Source organism: Crocodylus siamensis, chromosome 7 (genome assembly GCF_052110815.1).
Source record: "Crocodylus siamensis isolate JL-2025a chromosome 7, ASM5211081v1, whole genome shotgun sequence".
In the NCBI taxonomy this organism is placed as follows: domain Eukaryota; kingdom Metazoa; phylum Chordata; order Crocodylia; family Crocodylidae; genus Crocodylus; species Crocodylus siamensis.
Window position 1 is genome coordinate 64,636,117 of NC_143401.1, and position 22,887 is coordinate 64,659,003.

Sequence of the window (22,887 nt, forward strand, 5' to 3'; positions counted from 1 at the left end):
CACATCCCAGGCAAACATCTTAACCACCAAGCTAGACCTTGTTCCAAAGTATGTGCATTGAAGAAGACCATTTCACAGAAAAAAATTAGTGTCATTGGCCAAGCCAGTATAAATAAGAGCTTGGTTCTGTAGCCTAGCAGTTAGGGTTCTCAGCTACAAGTGGGGAATCAGGAGTCCAATCTCTGCTCCAAGAACAGTTTAATGAACTGTTTTCTCCCTCTCTCACTCTTTCTCTTCCCCTTCTCCCCCCGACAGCTGTAAGACCTCCCAGTATGGCTTGGTAACATAATCCCAATACTTGGTTACTTAAAATAATAGATGATTCTAACTACCCTATGGTTTAAAAAGGTCTATATTATAGATTGCCTTCACAAACCGTTTCTGTACATTATTTCCTTAATACCAGGTGTGAAGTCCTGGCCTCACTGAAGTCACTGGGAGTTTTACCTTTCATGTACTAAGTCGAATGGAGCCACCTTTTTACCTTTCTGTATTTGCTTATTTTACTACTTTTATTCCATAGGATACTTTCAAAAATATAATATAATATGTGCTTCTGAGACAACATCAACTGTTGCTTGATTTGATTAGAACTTGTTGTTTCTTACTAAGCAGACAGACAGAGAAGAAGAGGACATAATAGAGAACAGGATGTTCTATTTTTAATAGGGACATAGGAAAAAAAGATACTTCTTCCTTTATTTTTTTTTTGTTTTTACTTTTTATTTCCTATCTAATATGGGCATAGGCATGCCCTGCTGTGCAGGCTGGCAACACGTGCAGAATACGTACTGCTGCTCTTAGACTAGTTCCTTTTGATTACTTGTTACCAGTTCACATCAATTCACAGACTAAGCCAGTCAGTTAGTCTGGGAACAGCAAACGGAAGGGAAAACCAAGATAACAGAAGCAATATGTGAGTGTGTGTGAATTCACAATTTCTTTATTTTTGTGTCTGTTTATAAATAAGAAAACTTTCAGTGAATTCATCATTCCTGTTTCTTTATAATCTTATTACTATTCCTTTTGTGGTTGTCTGTACCACTCTGATTGTTAAGAAGTGTCTTTGGGGAAAAGGGTATATGTGTGAATGAATGAGTTTCTTGAAAAGGCTGAGAGAGAATAAAGGAGTCATCTTCCTCTTCTCTTCTGGTTTTTTCATGAGAATTAAAAATACTTAAGTAATTAAGGTTCATCTACACTGCAAAGTAGTATATATGATTTCATACAAATCTCTTTGTACTAGTGACAGCAGTAGGGAAAGCTGTGCTGAACAGAGGGTCAGCATGTCTGATAATGGCCAATAGGGAAATATGCTAATAGATTTTGTTTTTCCTCTTTGGTGGAAGACATCAGCCACAAGGAGTTGAAAGGATGGAAAGTCCCGCTTTGAAAATGCCTTATTTACACTTCTGATAATGTCTTTGGCTCTTAATATTCAGAAGTATCTTATGTTGCTGTGATAGAATTATTTCTGAATGACTGAGCTTGGCAGCACTGAAACTGTTGGATGTGAGAGCAGGTCAAACATTCTCCTTCTATTCTTTTATCAGTGGAAAATGCCTTTTTGACCAATAGGAAAATCTTCTCCAAAAAATTGTATTGATCAACAATTCCAGTTTTGAAAATGATTTTCAAACCATTATGCAAAAAATAGTAAATGTCACAGGCTAATCCTTTAAGAGTATTCTAGGAAAGATTGAAGGGACTTTAACAATCTCAAACTATAATAAGCCCTGATGCAACAATCTGTATTAATAAGCTGGGAGTAGCAACAATTCACAAGTCATTGTGGTATATGATGACATGTATTGTCTTCACTTGAGGCTGCTGATTTAGGAGACAAATCCTGGGGGGTTTTTTATTTTACTACTATAGTGTACTCTGCCAATCTGGTCTTCCAATCTGATATCTGCCAGAAAGAATAAATTTAGTTATAACCACGTTTTAGCCTTACTGTTAAAGATCATTTCTGAGACATGCAAAGGATGATGTTCTTGATAATAGAGATGTTCTTGCTCGGTGGGTTCTCTGAAAAGTAACTCATGGATTTCAACGTGAGTCTGTTGTTTGTTTCATCTTGGTGTTTATGTACCATTTTTATTAGTATCACTCATGCATAAGAAAGCTTCTCTGTGATCTGTCAGCCCAAGAAAGAATGATTGGATAGTCAAGCTCAGTGGTTTTCATCCTGTAGTCTGTGGACACCTGGGGATCTGCAGATTTGTCTAAAGGGTCCTTGAAAGATAAGTATGATCAATCAAAAGTATGTTAGTACCCACACTTACAATTCAATGGTGTCTGCACCTCCATTCAATTTTTTTGAAGGATCTGCAAGTGAAATAAGCTTGAAAAGAATTGCTTTTGTTGTATCAAACCCCAGGAACTGGCACAGGAAGCTGAAAAGGAAAGCTCCCATTTTTATGTAGAAAATGCTAGGAGTTAGTGTCACAAAGCAATGTGCTAAGAAGAAAGGAACAGCCACAGGTAAATAAACATTAATGTTAAGGTATATACATTAACAGGTAATAAGCAGTAATACTGTGGTGAATTCTCTCAAGAACAGGTGGTAAGAACTACTGCTATGGCATATACACTCATGAAACCTTAAACCCTCCCACACCTTGGAGGTACTGCAGACCAGCCTCTGATTCTGAGTGTTCAATTGCCATCAGCACACACTTCTTCCTCTGAGTCCTGCGGCTACAGTCTGCAGTCCCAGCTCTGTCACTCCTCCAGGATGTCTAGCCGTGTTTCACTCTGCTGCTGCATTCCATGCTCTGCTGCTGAGTCCCACACCCTGCTGCAGTTCCTGCTTCCTCTCCCTTTATCTCCCTGCCCCTACTGTCTCTGGAGGTTATAGTCTACATGCAGTCAGCACAGTTCTGCAAGTCTGTTCCCCCTGGGGACTCCTGAGAGTTGAAGTCCAAATCCAGCAAGCAGAGCTGCTCCCCCTGCTGTCATGCATTACAGTGCATTACATTCAGTTCACACAACATATTGCATAGACTTCTTTGACAAAGGCATGCATTACTATGAGTATGTTGGGCCCATTCTCAGAGGAAGGGACAGTGCTTTAAAGCAAGATGAAAAAAATTCTTTGCAATCCTTTTTACTACTTTGGTGTCTAGGACTGTAAGCAGGAGTCACACTGCTCATCACCCTGACAATCTAAGTACTCTAGGCAAGGATATAATCATAGGTATTGCCACTTTCCCAAAGTGAACTCTGTACTTCTTGAACATCATATCCCTTTTACCATGCCTCAGCTCAAGCTATGGTTCTGCATGCCGTTGTTCATTTCTATCTGATGTCAAGGAAGCAGAAAGATGTCTGGACTCCTTTGTTTCCTTTCTCTGGACTCCTTGTCCTTTGTTGTTATAAAATGAAGTAACAGCACTTGTATAAAGCAGGACTACACAATATATGCTCATAGCATTCTTAATTACAGAGATAATCCTTGCTTCACACAGGCCCAGGATGTGGACAGTCACAACGTTAGTTTGGTTCCAAGGAATTTTATTTTCTGAAGAATTTCGAAAATCAACCTCTATGAATTCAGAAGACATTTTTAAAAGAAACAGGTTGGATCCAGAATGTTTTATGAATGTTGTAAGTGATGAAATTTTCTCCTTCTATTTTTTACAGGATGTTCCCAATTATTAATAGTTCTATATTTTTTTAGAGTGAACAGCTCTGGATGGCTTAGGGGAGATACCTTTTAATAAATCCCGTGGTCCTGCATTTTCACTCTGTGTTTCTGAACAGACACACCAAATTAACTTTACTAGAGTTTATATCACAACAAATACCAGCTACAATTGTGCAGATAGTAGTTATGCCTTCCATATAGTACACCATGTAAAAAGTACTTTTTTGGTGCTAGTCAAACAGTCCTAGAATCTTGCCTTTGGAAGTTGCTTTGGAAGCTGGGATTACTGAATACTATCCCCAGCTCTATGAGACTATTGACATAGCACCTAAAGTATGAAATCAATAGGAGTTCTGCTATGCTTATCAGCAAACAGTATTTTAAGCCATAGGCCAAAGGATTGAGAAGGGGATTAAATAATGAACCCTAAGTTGCCTGTTGCACTTGGCTTAGTAGGGCATTTACACTTTGCCAGAAAGATTTTAATTGCCAAACAGACATATTTTCCTAATAGAGTTGTTGGACAGCATTTTCAAGTCTAGAGTTATTTAAACTCTTCCTGTGTACCAACAACATGGCTTCTCAGCTAAGCAGAGACTTCTCTCCTAGAAAGGAGGTTTCCTACTATGCAGCTATTCTGCCTATTATGCTGCTCTCTGAATTGTTTCTTAATTCTTCCTAGGGAAAGCAGGAGCTCTGTAAATATGTTAGGCTGAGTAATCAGTCGTTTTATGATCAACTGTTGTCTCAGCTCATGTTGTTTTGAAGTTGTTTTAAGGAAGCCTCCTCAATCATAGTCACTTAAAGATACACTTCCTAGTATCTGGGGCAAATAGTTCTTACTTCTTTTGTTAGGGAGAGGGCTATGATTAGCTTCTGCACACCTACTACCTGATTAAAACGGTATCTTTATATTGAAGAGGAAGTTTTTTAACAGTAGTTTAGGTGTATCTTTTAAAAGAAACTGGCTACTAAGTATCTCATAGTATTATTGACTACCTTGATGATAGAGTTTATCAGCATATACTCCATACATGCAACTATGATGGCATTACTTGAGATTAAGATTAGATTGAAAAAATGCTGATAATAGGGAATTTTTCAGCCCCTTCCTTTCCTGACCCCTGAGTTATAACATTTGTCAGGTCTTGGCTGAAGAGGAGGAGGCATAGTCATGGCTATATGCTGTAGTGATTATTATGTGATAGTTTCCAGAACCTGTAAGTTAGAACACCAAGCATTTGAATCAGAGGCCTGCAGCTTCACAGAACAGATGAGTGCAAAAGTGCCTTCTTCTTTCTGGCTTTCCTCAGATTTTACACTGAGGAGCAGTTTGCCTAAACCTGTCGACTAGGATCCTTGCCTAACAATTCAGACAATGTGAAAACTAGATTTATCTAACCTGGCCTTCATTTGGCTTCCTGCAGAGTGAAATTATTAGGTATCATGGATACCCTGGTGAGGAGCATGAAGTTGTGACGGAAGATGGTTATATCCTTAGTATTAACAGAATTCCTGGTGGAAAGAACAGTGGGAACAAAGGTGAGATTTTTGTCTGAAGGAAGAAAGCTTTGATGGGATGAATTTGGGCTTGCACTTATGTATGCACAGCTTCAGATATCTAGGGATCTACTTCATTTGCAGCTTCCTGGATTCCGTGGAAATCACGAAATCTGGGATTGTCTATAAAATCCATGAAATTAAAAAAAAAAAGAACAAAAAGAAAAACGCTGGGAGCTAGCAGACCTTGCTGCTGGGAGGGAAAGGCGCTTGCTTGCAAGGCAGCATGAAGAGCAGCCAACAGTCTAGATGGTGGCTGGGCCCTCATCCCCCCCTCTTCCCCTCACCTCCACCAGGGACTCTCCATCAGTCAGTGCCAAGGGGTGGGCTTCATCAGTATGACCACAGAATGAGAATTTTATGTTGTGATCAACCCACAAAAATTGGTAAGTCACCATGAAATTTAGGTAGATGCCTACATATATCACATACTTGCATTCACACCTGAATTTTGATTCCTTACTGAATCCTAAAAACAGGTAAGGTTGGCCTGGTTCCATAGTTCCCTGGAATCATTTTTTGCATTTCTAATTCTTGCTTTGATGTAAGCTACGTGACTTGCCATCAATTGAAGTCTTCACTTCTTAAAAATGTTGCATCACATGCAAGAGGGAAGGATTTCTTAGGATGATATCTTTTATTGGACCACCTGTATAGTTGGGATAGAGTACACAAGCTTTCAAATGCAAGACATCCTTCATCAGGTCAGGTCAGCTGCCATGGACTTGGGCTGCACATATGAAAGCAGACTTTTTCTATGAAGGGCAACAGGGAAGAGTGTTAAATTCAGAAGAGTAAGACTTCATGTTTGATGGGGGATGTATGTAGCAGGGTGGCCAACTCCCATAAAAGAAAGCAGCTACCTAGAGTGATAGGCTGCAGCTAAGGGCAGGGCTTGCTCAAAATTAAAAACCCCAGCAGGCAGAACAAGGCAGGGTGTGAAGGAGAAGCAACAAAGGCAGGAAATCTCAGCACTAGAAGGACAAACCTGGGAATGAAGACTGAAGCTATACTGTAGTCATTGCTCAATGCCAATAAAACCTTCTTCCTTTCCAGGAAAAAGGCCGGTGGTGTTTTTGCAGCACCCTCTCCTAGGAGATGCAACCCACTGGATTTCTAACCTGCCTAATAACAGCCTGGGCTTCATCCTAGCAGATGCTGGCTATGACGTTTGGTTAGGAAACAGCAGAGGGAACACCTGGTCTTCAAACCACAAGACTCTTAAACCCAGCCAGCAAGAGTTCTGGAGGTTCAGGTACACTGAATGACTGAAATTTTGAAAATGACCATTTCTGAGAGATTTATAATAATAGCAGGATGGGGGAACCTTTCACCTTCAGTTTTCTAGTTCACTGCTACCTAGACTGGTATTGACTGAAGGATGAAAGTGGCCTACAGAAATAGGGAGATGAAAGCCTAAGTGGAAAGCCCCTTACTCACTGGGGCTGGAATCTGGTAAGGGATTATGGGAGTGTTACATTTTGAATGGACTTGTGATTAGCGCTAAATACAGACAGTGAAAAGCCCAAGGCTGAACAGATTCCATCTTTGCAGGTTTCTTTCATCTGCATAGATTGAACCGATAAGCAAGTAAACTAATGTTCACTTTTCAACATAAAAGGCAGCCAGACCCTGGCAGTGGCCCATAACAATAGCTGTGGGGTGCTGGAGCATGCTTCCCAGCCTGCTGGCCACTGTGGAGAACTGGGAGCCCTCTGATTCCCCAAGCCATTCCCCTTCTTCAGCTTCCTGGCCAGCTGACCAAAGGGTGGGAGGAAAGAACCCATCCTGCCAGCTCAGCACCAGACCCCCAGCCAGGAGCAGCCTGGGAAGTAAGGAAGGGGAAGGCAGAATTGGGGGGTTTACTCTGACCCACCCCACCTGGGAGTAGAGCTAGAGTCTCCTAGCCATGCCCCCTTCTCATATTCCCAGCAGAGGAGGGAAGCCTGCACTTGGGCTTGGCTCCGACCCCTGAGCCAGGAGTCATGCACCCTTCTCAGCCTAGGGCAGGCTGAGAGAAGGGGGCAAAGGGAAGCCACAGCAGGGGACTTAGCTCCTGTTCCAAAGCTGAGAGCAGGGCTGGAGTCCCCCAGCCGCACCCCCTTCTCAGCCTCCAGCTGGTTGGGTGAGGGGGAAGAAAGCTCTTACAAGGGCTTGGCTCCTCCCCCAGAGTTGGGAGCCAGGAACCATGCCCACTCATCAGCCTTCAGGCTGGATGGGGGGGAACTTACAATAGCGCTCGGCTCCTCCCCACAGAACTGGGTGCGGGGCTAGAGTCCCCTAGCCATGCCCCCTTCACAGCCTTCAGGTCGACTGAGGGGAGAGGGGCCATGAAGGCAGGGTGGTAAAGCTTGTCTCTCTCCCCCAAGAGCTGGGAGCCAGGAGCCAGGCCCCCTACACAGGGGGCTGGGTGAGCGAGGCAGGGGGGAAGAAGCCCACAAAGGGGCTTGGCTCTGCCCCCAGAGCGAGGAGCCATACCCCTTCTCAACCTTCAAGCCAGCTGAGAGGAGGGGGATGGAGAAGCCCACAGCAGAGGCTCTGGCTCCGGAGCCAGGAAGCATGCCCCCTGCTTGGTAGACCTGGAGGCAGAGAAAAGGGTGTAGCTGGGGTCTTCATCCCAGCTCAGGGCTCTGGGAGGACAGAGCCAAGCTCCAGTGCAAGCTTCTCCCTCCTCCCAGCCAGCTGGATGTCCGAGAAGGGGGTGTGGCTCCTGGCTCGTAGCTCTGGGGCAAGGCCAAGCCCTAATGCAGTCTTCTCCTCCCCCCACAGCCAACTGGAGGCTGAGAAGAGGGTGTGGCTCCTGGCTCTGGGGGCAGAGGCAAGCTCAGGTGTGGGCTTCTCTCTCCCTGCCCCTCACCCTCAGCCAGCCCAGAGGCTGAGTAGGGGGTGTGGCTCTCAGCTCCTGGCTCTAAGCTCCACCTCCCCAGGACAGCAGCATCCAGCTGGAGAGTCTTGTTCCTTCCTCCCCCACCCTCTGCCCAGCAGAACCCAGTTGGGGGTCTGCTGCTGGGCCACAGGGGTGGGTTTGTCCCCTCCACCGCCTTATCAGCCACCTGGAGGAATGGCAGTATTCCAGGTGTGGAGCACAAAGATAGGACAAACCCTGCTCACTGGAGGAGATAGCACAGCCCAGGACTGCAAATCATCTTGGGATGCTGAGGGACTATGAGTTAACTCAAACCCGGAGGGCATCTGGGACAGAAGGTCCAGAAACTGCTTTGACCTAAATCAGTTAAATCTGATACCACATCCAATCAGGTTTATCTTAAACCAGTTTCAGCCATTTTGAAAGCAGTTTAAATGCACTGAACATCTGTTCTGTTACAGATTTAAACCAGTTTCTGATCATTTAAACTGGTTTATATGCAACTTCTGTCCCTAGCCCAGGGTAAGATTAATTGATCAGTAAGACCATACCAGTCACAAATTTATTAGGATACATAATAGCAAAGATTTATTGGTACTAATAAAGACAATGGTTATGCAGCCTGGGATTCAGGAAGAACAGGTCTGCTGGCCAGCCATCTCTGCTTTCCTGGGGATTCTTGCTGAGTTGGGGTTTTTTCTGAGCTTTGAGAAAGGTCTAATTTGTTGCTTGCTCCAAGCCCACTATTTATAGATTGTTTATTTATAGATGGTTAATTTTTCCTGCAGTTTGGTTATGCTTTGGATTTCTCTGCAGTTTGGTTATGCTTTAGATAGCATATGTTTGATTCAAGTTATAGTGCTGTTTGTCACCCATAGCTCATGCTGCACAGGCCTATGCATGGCTACAGGAGGAAAGGAGGGTTATGGATAAATGGAAGGGGTATGGCAGAGAGAGGTAATGGAGGTGTGAAAGGCAGTAAAAAGCACAATGGACAGGGATGGTGAGGCTGAAAAACTGAAAGGCTACAGCAATAGGAGATGGAGAGAATGAAGTGAGATGGTCAGTCCATGCCAGTGCAGCAAATGAGGAAGAAAGTTCCCCTGAGCTCAATTATCAGAGACAAGTGAAGGATGCTGTGCTGAAACTCTGTCACTCTCAGCAGAGTCCAAATACTGAATATGCCCAGAAACAGAACTGCAGATTAAGGCTGATCCACCCCTACCAGTCATGTTGCTAATATGCTTCAGTATAGGGAAGACCCCTATTTATAACTAGTAGCCTTTAGGAGATCTATCTAGAGATCTTGTGTCTCACTATACCACTGGGTGCAGCACATACACATGCTAAACATTTGAAACACACTAGCGATGCTTGATCTTTGAAGGGAGACAAAGAACCCATGACTTGACATAATGACCGACCAGTCTCTGTTTCACGTAACTAAGGAATCTGTGTGCTATTGTGGCCAATTGTACTAGAATTTATTCACATAAGTTTTTTGGGTTTTCTCCCTATAGTTTTGACGAAATGGGTAAATATGATCTTCCAGCAGCAGTATACTTTATCCTGGAAAAAACTGGACAGAAGCAGCTCTACTATGTTGGCCATTCAGAAGGGACAGCTATAGGTATGCTAAGGTGGATGTTAGGCTAGCGCATTATCTTCTAGTAATATATGGAGGCCTTTGTCATTGCCTATTATTATTCTTAAAATCTTATGATTGTAAGCCAGCCTTCTGATTTTTGAGAGGTTTGAAGAACATAATTTTGATGCTTTTATGGGGAAAAATGCTGCCACTTTAAAATAAATTGACAGCCACTAAAATCAATCTTATCAAACTTCTTACCGCCATAGAGGGAATATCGTAAGTCATCAAGGAACTTAACTCATTTTTATCTTGATATTTGAATGCCTTTTGAGTTTAGGTTCAGTGCTTTGTTAGTTTTGTATGTGAACATTTGTTGCATTATATGGTCTGAATTAGTCTAGAAGAAAATTATATTCTGTTCTTCAGTCCAAGCCTCAAAAATATATATACTATTGTTTTACATGACTGTAAAGCTATACTGGTCTTTGGAAACTAAGCAGCATAAAACCCCCAAAGTAGTGCACTGGATTTGGGAATCTCTAAGGGAAAAATCCAGAAGGCACCAAAAATCTAAGTTAAAAGAAACTTCCAATGAATTCAAGAAGTAAGGACTGTTTTGTTGATGTCTTTTATTGGACTAATTCCTAAATTTATAATAATCCAATATTGCTTAGACCATCACAGCCACAACTTCACTCCAACTCCTCTGTCTCAACAAGTGATTTGAAAATATAAAGTAATTTGCTTACTTTTGGCCATCAGAATCCAACTGAACAGCATCTGGAATTTAATTTTTTTCAAGTGTAATCTGAATTGGGATTTTGAATGAACATTTGATTTTCATATTATGTGTAGCATTTGAACAAACCAGGGATCTTTCAGATTCAGCTTTGCTATCTTAAGAGATCTTTTGTATCTTCTCAGGTTTTACAGCATTTTCAACCAATCCAGAGTTGGCTCAAAAAATCAAAGTATTTTTTGCATTGGGTCCAGTAGCCACAATTACCTATGCGACTGGCCCCATGATAACGCTTGGGACTCTTCCCGAATCCTTGATCAAGGTATGTTATTTCTTCACTCCAGACTCCCAGTTCTGACTGCACCTGCTTTGCCTCTACCTAAACGGACAGCTACAGCTATGTCTAACATGGGGGAGTCCTTGAGCAGTTCAAGGCCATTGAATGCTTCTCGTACTTATCCTAGTCTGGAGGTTGGCCAAGCATGGGGTGGACTGTCAATAGCTAATGACTCTGAGAAAAACTCAAAACAGTTAATAATGTATCCCTCAGATATTTTATTATTCAAATATTTCTTTTCAATTTGGAGCCTCGCTATAACAATTTGAATGATGTAGGTAGGCCAGGCTACAGGACTTTTTGGCTTTCTGTTTCTGCACTGGTTTAACTTCAGAAGGGTCTGTCTGGAAAGCAGGAAGGAAGGAAAAGAACAGCTCAAGACAGCCATCATTTAGCAAACACTCCTTTTAGAGTTGTCAAGAGACAGTGCCAGAACTAAAACACTTATACTGAAAGGGATTTCAGAGGCATCCTCATGGTGCTCTTTGGAATTTCCTGGAAGTGTCCTCTCTGGTTCCATAGGTTAGCTGAGTTTTGTGCAATTAGGTGTTACATATGAAAATTAGGGCTGTGAGAAGCTTTGGTCCCTGATACAATTCGGTGGAGATTTGGCTGAATTAGGTGGCTGAATCTCTGAATCTGAATTGAATCAGAGGACCCTTTAATCTCTCTGAATCAATTTGGAGAGATTCAGACAGATTCAGTGATTCAGAGGTAGATACAGCTTTTTATGGGTTTTTTTTTTACATACCTCTAGGTAGCAGGGGCTTTGAACACTGCGATGAACACTGGCAGATGCAGCATCCCACAGAAGCACAGGGGGCTCACCAGCATGTTTGGCAGCAGACCCGGAAGTGGACCAGAAGCACTTCCGGATCCTCCTGGGAGCATGCTGGGGGCCCTCCCGGGTTCCCCCGGCTCAGCGATTGGTGCCTCCTGGGTCTGGGTTCTTCCGGTCCACTTCTGGGTTTGCTGCCGAGCATGCTGGAGAGCCCCCCGCACTGCTGTGGGATGCTCCAGCCGCCCCAGCATTGCAATGATCACAAGCTGCACTGCTACCTCAAGGTACGTAGAAAGAACTTTTAAAGCTGTGTCTGTGTCTGAATTGCTGATTCACTGAATCAGCATCAAATCTTCAGATTCAGATTAATTGAATCGGGGACAGTGATCCAAATCAACGGATTGAATCACTGCCCCTGATTCAGGCCAAATCCAAATCAAATACGGTCCATTTCACACACTCCTAATGAAGATTATACGATATTCTCCTCAGCATGCTGTGCTTAGTCTTTAAGTACAAAATATATTCTCTGATAATTTACACATAAATCTATTTCTGAGGAAAAATATTTTAAAATACTACTTTAATAAATACAATATTTGTGTAGCAATTGGTAACTTGTGGTAATACACTGTAATATAGAAAACAGTTAAAGGGATTCAATAATTTACCAGGCACAAATGTTATGAATGCTGAGTGGCTTCAGCACACTCTAAGGCTTTAAAACATACTTTTCAGAATTAGTTTTAATGTGAGATTGTGATCACTATTGAGCATTACTTGTGCCTACCCCACGGTGGCAGAACAAGACAAAGTTGGTGTTCTAGTTATACATTTCCCCACCTTAACAAAAGCTGAGTTTCCCCTGAGCCTTGGTATCATTGGATCACTGCAGTATCCCTACAACTTTGTTGCCCAAAGCTATGAATGTCTATCTTCTACTGATGTTTAATATAAGTTTATCCTGGAAATTCTATATAGGAATTAACTGCATCGTTAGGGTAGAGTAGGGCATCTTGTTTTCTAGAAAAATTGCTAACTTATGACAATACTGAAGTATGGCCAAAGTATGCCAGTCTGTTGCTCTTTGACTGACTTCTTTTGTTAACTTAGAGAAGATGTTTCAAGGTATTACTCAAAGTATGACAAGTCTTAGTGTCAATGGAAGAGATTGCGTGTATTCTCTAAATACAGCCAGAACCCACTGAAATATTTTATTGCCAGGAAAACAGGAAGATGGTTTCTGCCACTTGGTAATGTAAAAAAGATAGTATAGCTGTGAGTTTGTGGAAATACTACAACTAAAGAATAAAAGAATAGCAAACTTATCTATGAACCTTTGAATTTTTTAATCTCACATTAGTGATTTTCTTATATGAAATAAGTTTATTATTGTACTCTACTGTTGTAAAAATAAAACAATGAGGATTTTTTTCCAGTTCTTCCTTGGTAACAAGGGAGCTTTTCAACAATATGAACTTCTGAAGAAGCCTGTTACAAACCTGTGTACATTCCTGAGTAAATTCTGTACCTCGGTCCTCTCTTATGTGGCTGGCCATAATGTTCCAAATCTAAATATGGTAAGTCTGAAACAGAGTATTTTGAAGCAATAACACTACAGGAATTTCTGAGATACACAACGTCTACATCCATTATTTATAGACAGATACATTTGTCTGCAGAAATACATAAGGTAAAGTTTGGTTCAGTTCATCGGTATTCTGAAGGAATAAGATCCTCCTGCTGGCTTTGACAAACATCAGATTAGATTATAACTAAGGATAGGATCATCCATATTCTGGGCCCAAACCTTGGTTAGTATGGCTCCATACTGTACAAATGTTTTGCAAAATTGTCCCTTTCTGACCTGAGCAGTTAGCCAAATCTGTTCTTTCATAGGGGTTGATTCCATTAGTAGGAAACATTAATATTGGAATCACATTTCTGCTTATTTACAGAGTACATCTAGTTTCTTGAAGACAGTGCAAATCAAACAGTAAAAGGAACATGATTCCTTTCTTCGCAGTTCCAGAATAGAGTCTCTAGATGTTTTCTCTGCAGACTTTTGCCAAGAACACAATTCCAATACTTTCTTTCAGATTGTGTTACCCTGTTTTTCTGGTCCCTCACATTTGTGCCAGTAATGTTTCTTACTGCTATACCAGCTCTCTTTCTCAGTCTAACTCATACATGCACAACAACACACATTGAGCTCATCTAGCAAAACCTCCCGTATTTACCCAAATGCCAAATGCCTTTGAAGTGAAGACAACCCCCCTGTACTCCCCACCTCCAGTAATTACACTTACATGGCAAGTTATAAAATTGTTACAATTCTCCATGTATAGAACCTAAGATCATACTAAATATGCCCCTCCAACTGCTGTGGTGAGAAAGCAGGAAAAAAGGATTTGAGGGGCAGTCCCCGCCCCTTTCTCCCCTATCCCTTGTCCCCCGTGCCTGTTTCCATTGCTGCCTGTCCCCTGCCACGTGCCCTTTTGCTGTCCCTGTGGCCTCCATGCCTGTGCCTGCCCCTGCACCTTGACCCCTGTGTTTGCCACATCACTCCCAGCCTTCCTCACAAGTGGTTGAATGAAGCTCAGAATCTGCGTACTCCATATCCAACCACAAGTTATGGAAAAGCCACATCCAGGTTGGGTAACCTTGTGCATCTCTGAATCTAACTCAAAGATGTTATGCATATGCCAAAGGAAAGCTTGTTTTCGTCTAAAAATCTTGGCCTATATTGTGCCATGGATCATAAGGCAAGCTATAGTGACTTTTTGCTATTTTGAAATTTTATCTAGATCTAAGAAAACTATCCTCTGAAAAACCTTGTCTGTTTCTTTTTTCAAGTGGTACATATATGTCAGAATATTCCTTTTACTCAAAAAAATAGTTACAAAATAAGCCTTGATGTATTATGTCTTGTAGCTAAAACATTCCATAATAGAAATGGTCCAAGAAAAATATCTCTAGAAGGATGCAATATGCATTATAAGACTTTTATACGGGTGAAGACAAGCAGTAAGATGTTTGCTGACTTCATAATGTGACTTGCTAACTGAGTAAATGTGATTCTCAGTTCAGTTTGCCAGATGTAAGGAGAATCTGAGTTATTGTCACAAATCACTAAATAGCTGTTCCTAGATATGTACAAATACAATTCTTTTCCTTGAGGAGTGAAAAAAATGGAAAGTAAAGTAAATCTGAATTTGTGAAATGTTTATATTTATAGGATTGTTTACATGTCCATGAGATTGTGTTTTGGGATAAGGCAAGCAGCTGGTTTGAAAACACTAGTTGTTATATTAATTTTGAAATACTACATGCTGAAACTATGTATTTTAGCAGCAAGTCCTTGGATGTCCCCTGGTGGCCAAAATGGCTAACCTATTATTTTGGTGATATATGCATAGGTACCCTGTTTTTAAGAGAACTGCATCCTTATCTTTTTAATCCAGGTCCCCTATATTTTTATTTGAACCTTACTATTAAATGAAGTTCCACATTCATGATAATCACTATTTTCCTTTTAGAGTCGCATGAGCATGTATGTAGCACATTCACCTGCTGGAACATCTGTGCAAAACCTGCTACATTGGCGTCAGGTATTAATGACCACTTGAAATAGATGAGTGCCTTAACAGCTGCATATTTTATGCAGGGTAGATAAAACTAATATACTAAAATTAGTCAGCGTTGGAGTGTAAGAGTGTGTGTGTGTAACCCTTTGGTCCAATTTATCTTACATTTTAATATGTATGTATCCCAAGAAGAGACCAATATTTGTTAAAGCCTTTGTTAAGATAATTATGATTTGGAAACTATTGGTGAAATAAAGCATAGTCTCTACAAGTTTAAGATATTAGACAGTCAATGGAAAATTGGTGAAAAACTAGAAGAGACTGAAGAAAGTCCTGATATAGACAAAAAGGCTTTGGGAGCAGTTTAAGCTGAAAAACCTCTTGAGAAACTACATTTCAGATTTGGAATGGCATAGCCTTTATTTCCTATACTGATATAAAAGATTTAACTGATTGTCATTTTGCTGAAATACAGATTAGTACAAAGTAATATGTATCAGTAAATAGGACTAAGACAACAATTTCCCAGTTTCAAAAAAGGGCCTCTGCACTTGGGGAGGCTTATAGACAGATTTTCAATAGGACTTAAGTAATAAAATCCAGCACACAGATCCATAAATCTTCTAGAATCATGTAAAAGACCTCAGAAAGTCATCTGCTTTAACACCCTAATCAAGACAGGATCACCCCTATCTAAATGATACCACAAAAATGTTTGTCTAACTTTTTTAAATAAACATCCAGTGGTCGTGATTCCCACAATCTCTCAAGCTGATCTGTTCAAGCATTTATCTATTTTCAGAGCTAGAATTATTTTCCCTGTTATATTCTTTAACTCTGCCTTCTTGCAATTTTAGGCCATTATTTCTTTTCCTGCCCCTTATGGGCACAGAGAACAGTTGATCACTGTCCTTTTTAGTATCTGAAGACTCATTTCTTCCAACTGCTCCTTGTATGTCATGCTTCTTGAGGCTGGAGGCAATATAGTTAGGACAGAGTTAGATCTATCATAACTATGCACTTGGTCCAATAAAAGATGTCACCTGAAGAAATTCTCCACATACTCCAACCCACACCTCGCCATACACACACACATCCCCAGTTTTCTGTTAGTCTGTCCTCTGTTGATACGAAACCTGAGACCCTTATGTCCTCTATGTTTCTCTTCAAGAGAAAAATAGAGAACATAAAGGTGCCTAGTTTCATATCAATAGAGGACAGAGGACAACCGGACTGTCCTCTATGATAGCCACCCTACACTCACATACCATACACACCCCTGCACCATACATACACGTACACCCCACCATACATCCAAACCATACACCCCCTCTCACCACACACCCCCAACTACACACCCCCACAATATAAAAGACCAAGAATTTATTTTTGAGCTATTATGCAATCAACTCTATATATAGTACACAAACACAAACTGTGACAAAAATATGTTTTGTAATAAAATTAAAATACGTTATAGTAGGTGTTTGACTTTTAGTTTATGATTTGTTTTTTTCTGGTTCTAAGATCGCAACCACGCCCCAAAAAGGAATCTTTTCAAGGGGCAAGGGAAGGGACTTCTGGTGGCAAAGTTCAGGGATTAGGGGTGGGACTTCCAGTCCCAAGATGGCAGCCAGGGAGCGGGGCAGGGTGGGACTACCGGTGGCACTCGACAGCTCATCAAACCTCATTAAGTGGCCTTCCCCCCAAAATAATTGCCCACCCCTGCTCTAACACAACTTAGATACCTGAATTAATGCAAATTAAGGCTTTTAGGCACTTAAACTTCTGCTGCTGGAAATGAGATTGGGTGAAAATACCACTTATAATAATAATTTTAAATATTAATTACTGAGACAGTGTGTTTATAAGTAATCACAACTTCTCGACTTCTGGACTTCCCCTAGTGAGAGCTGCCCCAGAAAGGTATGTGTTGTAATGCTCAGCATCTGACATGCACATATCTCTTTGGGACTGGGTCCCAGCACTACTGGAATTAAATTGTTAAATGATAATCACTGTTATCAATACAGTTTTTAGTTTGCCAAAATACTTTATTATTATATGTTGAATAGTTTTAACTGCAAATGAATTTGAATAATTTATTTTTAAATGATATGTTGTTATGATATTTTTCTAATTTTAATTTTATAAGAAGTTACAAATTCAAAAAAAAAATGAGTAGAAGAAAACATGCTGCTTGACTCCAATTAAACACAGGATGCATTGGAGCTTATTCACTCTATCGTCTTGGCTTAGATGATTGAGAAGGGATTCTTGAGTGTGCATAAGCAACTAATAGAAACCATTACCACATCTTTAGAGCACCTAATGTGCGTCTGATGGGAAGCTATTTCCATCTGCTGTCAGCCAAGTCCAGAATATAGTCAGAAGACAAATATTCTCCCTGCCCTAAACATACATAGTTGCCAGCAAAACAATAGGAACTTTAGGTGTGCTTAGAGGAATATTTTGTGCAGTGGACTTGACAGGTGAAAGATACTGCATTCTGCTTTCTATCTCCTAGTATATCCAGCTTTTGCTTTTGAGTCTAATTACTAATGGTTGTAATTAACAGGTATTCTTTGCAAGACAATTCCAAGCTTATGACTATGCATCTAACATAAAGAACATGGAGAAATACAATCAGGTAGGATGATACGCTTTTTGTTGGAAAATGCTGAGGTCTTTGTAAAAAAAAAAAATAAAACAAGGAAACATAAAAACAAAGGACCAGAGACCTAAATTTATATTAAGATAAAGGAAGCATCCTCCAAGACAATGTTTTAGGGTACTTTACAATAGGGGTGGCCAGCTCACAGCACACATGCTGTGAGGGGACGGGCAGCTGTTGTGTGACCTTGGGTCAAAAGAGACACCCAAGGACAGGCATGGGGTAGAGCACTCGGTGGAGCAGAGCTAGAGAAAACATTCCTGAGAGAAGAGATGTCAGCTGTCACTGCCAAGAGACAATGTAATCCTTCCCTAGCCCTGCAGTTACAGTTTAAAACATTTCTGACCTTTCAGTCACCACCAATTCCAAAGCTTTGCCTTCTCCCTGGCCATGCAAAACTATGGCAGTTGTGTGGCCAGGAAATAGTTAACCTGTCCCCTCCTGTCCCTGTTTTGCTCTGCTGAGCTGTAGCCAAAAAATGGAGCCCTTTAACCTCCATTCTTGCACCCCATCGTGTACATCTGTGGGGCGTGGGATGAATCAGAGTGGTACTTGGAGATCAAGTGGAAGGGGGAGGGCGCTAACTTGTGGCACACCTGCCCAAATGGTGGGACACCACTGCTTTACAATAGAAAAGTTAAATCATATATCAAGAGGCTGAGAGGAAGTCATTCTTGAGAACCCTGTGGTGAAAGGGGTCATTTAACGTGGATGTGTCCAGTTGTAGAAGGTTATTAAGATGCATAATTGACTGTTACAAGTGAGTGGATATTTACTGCCAAATGATTCTTGGGTAAGCCTGCTGGGGCCTCCTAGCAATCACAAAGAAAAGAAGACTTAACATCTCATCTGTTAGTTGCTGGTAGACTTTTGGTGGGTTTTGTTGGAAAAGGAAAATGTAGAGGATAGTTCCAAATGAAATGGGGAGAGGCTCTGAATGTAGAGAAGTGCCTGAATCAAGTAGGTACAAAGCCAACCAGAAAAAGGAAAAACAGATACTGAGACATTTGGCTTCCATTTATTCAATAAAAGATAACAATTTTACATGACAGTTCAGTCAGCGTTGACAAGTTTGATATGTTTCCTCATGTTAGCTGCTGAGGAAGTTAAAGTCATCTTTCAGTTTAAATATATCCTAAGAGGTTTACGCATAGTATTAACTTGTCAATAGCCAAACAGGAATACCTGCAGGTGAGCTCCTGGAATGATGCTTCCCTGAATGGGAAGTGAAAATTTCATTTTGTAATTGTCTCCATTTCATTCTGAGGCTCCCATGGTAATGAGACTAACTGACCACTAAGATTTTGGGAAAATAAAGGCATTAGTCATTCAGTTCAAGAGTTGTGTTCAACGTAATTTCCAAACACAGAGTAGGACAATGGTCTTGGGTTTCAGGTTTTTACCCTGAACTCTGGAAGCCAAAGTGCTGTTTCTGGAGCTGTCATGGAGTTCTTGTGTGCTGTGAAACAATCATTCATTTTGTCTGTTTCTGTGCCTATTTCTAATAAATCAGAAATAATTGTGAGGTTACTTTCTTAAAAGACTGTTGTATAGGTGAAGTCATGAAAGTTTTTGACTTGCTATGGTAATGTGTACCAGCTAGAAATCTACCCAAAAGAAATTCTGGAGTCTAAAAAGACATAATTTTTAATACCAATAACTGTTGAGTGGGTCTGACGTATTGGCACATGGATCACAAGAATTTAATGGATTGTCTTTTACCCAATGCATCCCAGCCGTATACAATCTGATTATTATTCTAAAGCACATGGAAGTGATACAAGTGTGCTTCCATTCAAAATTTTTAACATGAACCAAGAATCTACAACTCTAGTATTGTGAACACTTCTAATCTTTTGACATTGATACGTTTTTACTTAAGGGCATTACCTCCAATTACTGGTACCGGGGAAGGATGAAAAGAGGATGGAGGACAAGTTTTATTGTTACTTTTTTTACTATTTTATTTTAGTGGCTTTGGAAGAGGAAAATATTTTTTCACTTCACAATTTATTTGTTAAAAAATTGCAATGGCTTTCCAGATTTCCCTATTTTAATCTGTTCCCCTCTTTTCCAGACAACTCCTCCTGCATATGAAATAGAAAAATTGAAAATGCCAACTGCCGTTTGGAGTGGTGGACATGACTTGTTGGCAGATCCAAAGGATATAGACATAATACTCCCTCGATTTACTAATCTAGTTTTTTATGAGTATTTCCCTGAGTGGGAACATCTAGATTTCATTTGGGGTCTTGATGCAGCCAAGCGTATGTACACAAAAATCATTGACCTGATGAAGAAGTATCCCTAAAGCCACATGACAAGATCTGAAGGAAAAGATTTGATCTACTGGGTCCAGTATGTTTTCTGTTGGTAATAGGGATAACATTGTAGTATTTTTTCTTTTCTTTCTTTCTTTCTTTTTAAGATCAGTAACTGGAATTCCTGTGATTAGTTTCTATTTTTCATGCCTGTGTGTCACCATCTTTCTGGTGCATTTAAGTTATTAGGGCATCTCCTTGTAAGGTGATGTCTGTAGCAATCACTTGTAATGCCATAAAAACAGCTACATGCATTATCCATATAATGTTGTGCAGGATCACTTAATTCAGAATGTATTAATTTCTACAGTTATATTTGTCACTGGATAATTAATAGCATTTTAATAGCATTGCGTTCAATCTAGCCAGTAGCATTACTTTTACTGCTTTGCTTTTGAAAAGTTGAACAAACTTGTAACGAGACTGCCAGGGCTGAAAGCCTAGGTAATTAGCAGTGATGCTTGAAAATGGCTCTCTTTATGGCCTCAGGGAATTCTGTCAACCTATTATCCTCAGCTTTCCTATTTGCAAAATTGGAATAATAATACCTATATCATGGAAATACAGCTAATATTTGTGAAGCTAATTCATCTTGAAAGATGTCTTTTGGGTTTCCATGTATTTATTATATTTCACATCTAAATTGCATTGTTATAGGAGACATACTAAACATTCAGATGCCTTATTGTCACAAGCACCTCTGGTGTAAAAATACTCAGCAACAGGCACCAAATTAGCAATAGTTAAATACTGAGGCCTAAGAACCAACCAACATCTATTCTTGTAATCAGAAACACTGCTACACTCTTTGGTGCTTACAAGTATAGTACTTTTCCTATACTGGGTTAGTATCCTTTTTTTTTTTTCTTATCTTGATGGTTTTTTCAGAATGTTTATGATACTGCAGAATTTCCTCTGGCCTTCTACAGGCCTCCTCTCTGAAAAATGTTTTGTGATTAAAATCATGTGGGGTTCATGTGGGTTTTTAATGTCATGAATTCTGGGTATATAGTCTCAATAATACTTGGCTTGTATTTCCCATACTTTATTACCATTAGCAATTGAGGACTAACAAATATATCATGATGGAATGGTCTGTTGGCGTCTTGGATATGCTGTCAGCCTAATATCAGAATGGCTACATTTTTCTATTGTATATTCCCTAGTTCTGGTCTCGTGTCAAATCTTCCATTCCACCCTCTTAGAACAGTAGCTTTGGTTCCTGTTATCTTTTTCCATTCTTACCTCATTTTCCAGAATTTCTCTAAAGCAAACATTGAAGAGACCAAAGTCATAGTAAAGATGTTTCTGGTCTGATCTTCAATCACACTGAAAACCAGTCGGAGTTTTATCATTGGCTTTAATGGTATAGCATTATGTCAATTTTCAGTTCTACCTTCTTGTAACTGTTTTATTTTTTTTTCTCTGTATAACTGCCGTGCGGCACTCTCACATTTATGTAACCTTGAAGTCTTGACTGTTAATCAAAATGAGCGCTTTGTACTTTTCTCTGCTGGCATTAAGCTACACATGCGCATTCTGTAAATTTCATTTCTTATCTAGAAGTGTTATTTCTGCAGAAACGAAACTTATGTAGAAAGTTTGCCTAGCAATTATTGTGTAAAAGAAACTATCCTATCCCTGTATGCTTAGCTTATATCATAGTTAGTGTCACAGAGGCAGTCCAACCAACATCTATAAAGAGGCAAAGAACCAGGAAACAGCAGAGACGACAACTGTAGAATTCTGTAGGCCTGATCACCCTGCAGACCTCAGTTCTCAGCCTCCCTGCCTGGGCGTATCCCAGCAAAAACCAAGGCCTCGAAAACCCGACAATCGACAACGACTCACCGTGTTACAGTTTTGTATTCAACATCCCATTTATGAGCTGTTGACCAGTTCTGGGACTTAAGGAGCAGGCAGTCGCACCTAGCATTGGACTGGTCCCAGTGTTAGAATGCAAGGGCTTGCTCTGGAACCCCATGAACCAACAGACCCCCTTTGTATCCGGCATACTGTAACTGAAGAAACATCGGAGACTCCACTTCTCGACTGCCTCTCATTGTAGCTTAGACAGCATATCTACGCTCTCTATACTTATATTTACTGCAACTTCATTCCAGCCGGCCTCCCCTCTTATTCGTAAGAGGATGAGGCCAGGTGAGTGAATAAAACCTTTGTTTTACCTTATATCTGCTCTGTAATAACTTCTACTACTAACATCCCATCTCAATGAGCCGTTGACCAGTTCTGAAACTTAAGGAGCCGGCAGCCGCACCTAGCATTGGACTGGTTCCAGAGTTGGAACGCAAGGGCTGGCTCCAGAACCTCGTGAGCCAACGGACATCCTATAGACTTATTACAAAGAAACTAACAACTTACTCTAAGTCGTCTACTTGTGCCAGCTCGGCGAACATCGAGGGCGGCTATAAAGCTACCTCCAATCCCGCCCCACGAGCCGCATGCTCGTCCGCTCCGCAAAGCCCATGGCTCCCCAAGCGGTGCTGGAATCACAAGCCTGGCATTCTGCCACACTTCTCTGCATTGCTTAGTAGTTATAATGAGCCATAATACATCCAAAATCCCTCTTTCAGGTGGAAAGTCTTATTTTTGATCCATCTTCCATGCCTGCCATACAAATAAATGGTGTATGTCAGTAGAGGAAAGGATACTGAAGAATTCCATTCTGTCACAGCAATCTTCATTCAGTGTAAGATCTGCTGTGGACCTTTTGCCAATAATGAACTTTGGAGCTGACCAGAAGCAGCTATAAGCAGCT

General features: G+C 40.8%; 1 protein-coding gene across 1 annotated transcript; it reads left to right on the top strand.

Moving 5' to 3' along the window:
• The first annotated feature begins 3,378 nt into the window (after positions 1-3,378).
• On the top strand, positions 3,379-22,292 carry LOC149859891 (lysosomal acid lipase/cholesteryl ester hydrolase-like). The gene is made up of 8 exons (XM_090058053.1): positions 3,379-3,612; positions 5,080-5,194; positions 6,269-6,467; positions 9,599-9,708; positions 10,594-10,730; positions 15,066-15,137; positions 17,692-17,763; positions 19,865-22,292. Exons 1-8 carry the CDS (start codon positions 3,427-3,429, stop codon positions 20,096-20,098), a joined length of 1,125 nt encoding a protein of 374 aa, XP_089914179.1. The 5' UTR covers positions 3,379-3,426; the 3' UTR covers positions 20,099-22,292.
• The last annotated feature ends 595 nt before the right edge of the window (positions 22,293-22,887 follow it).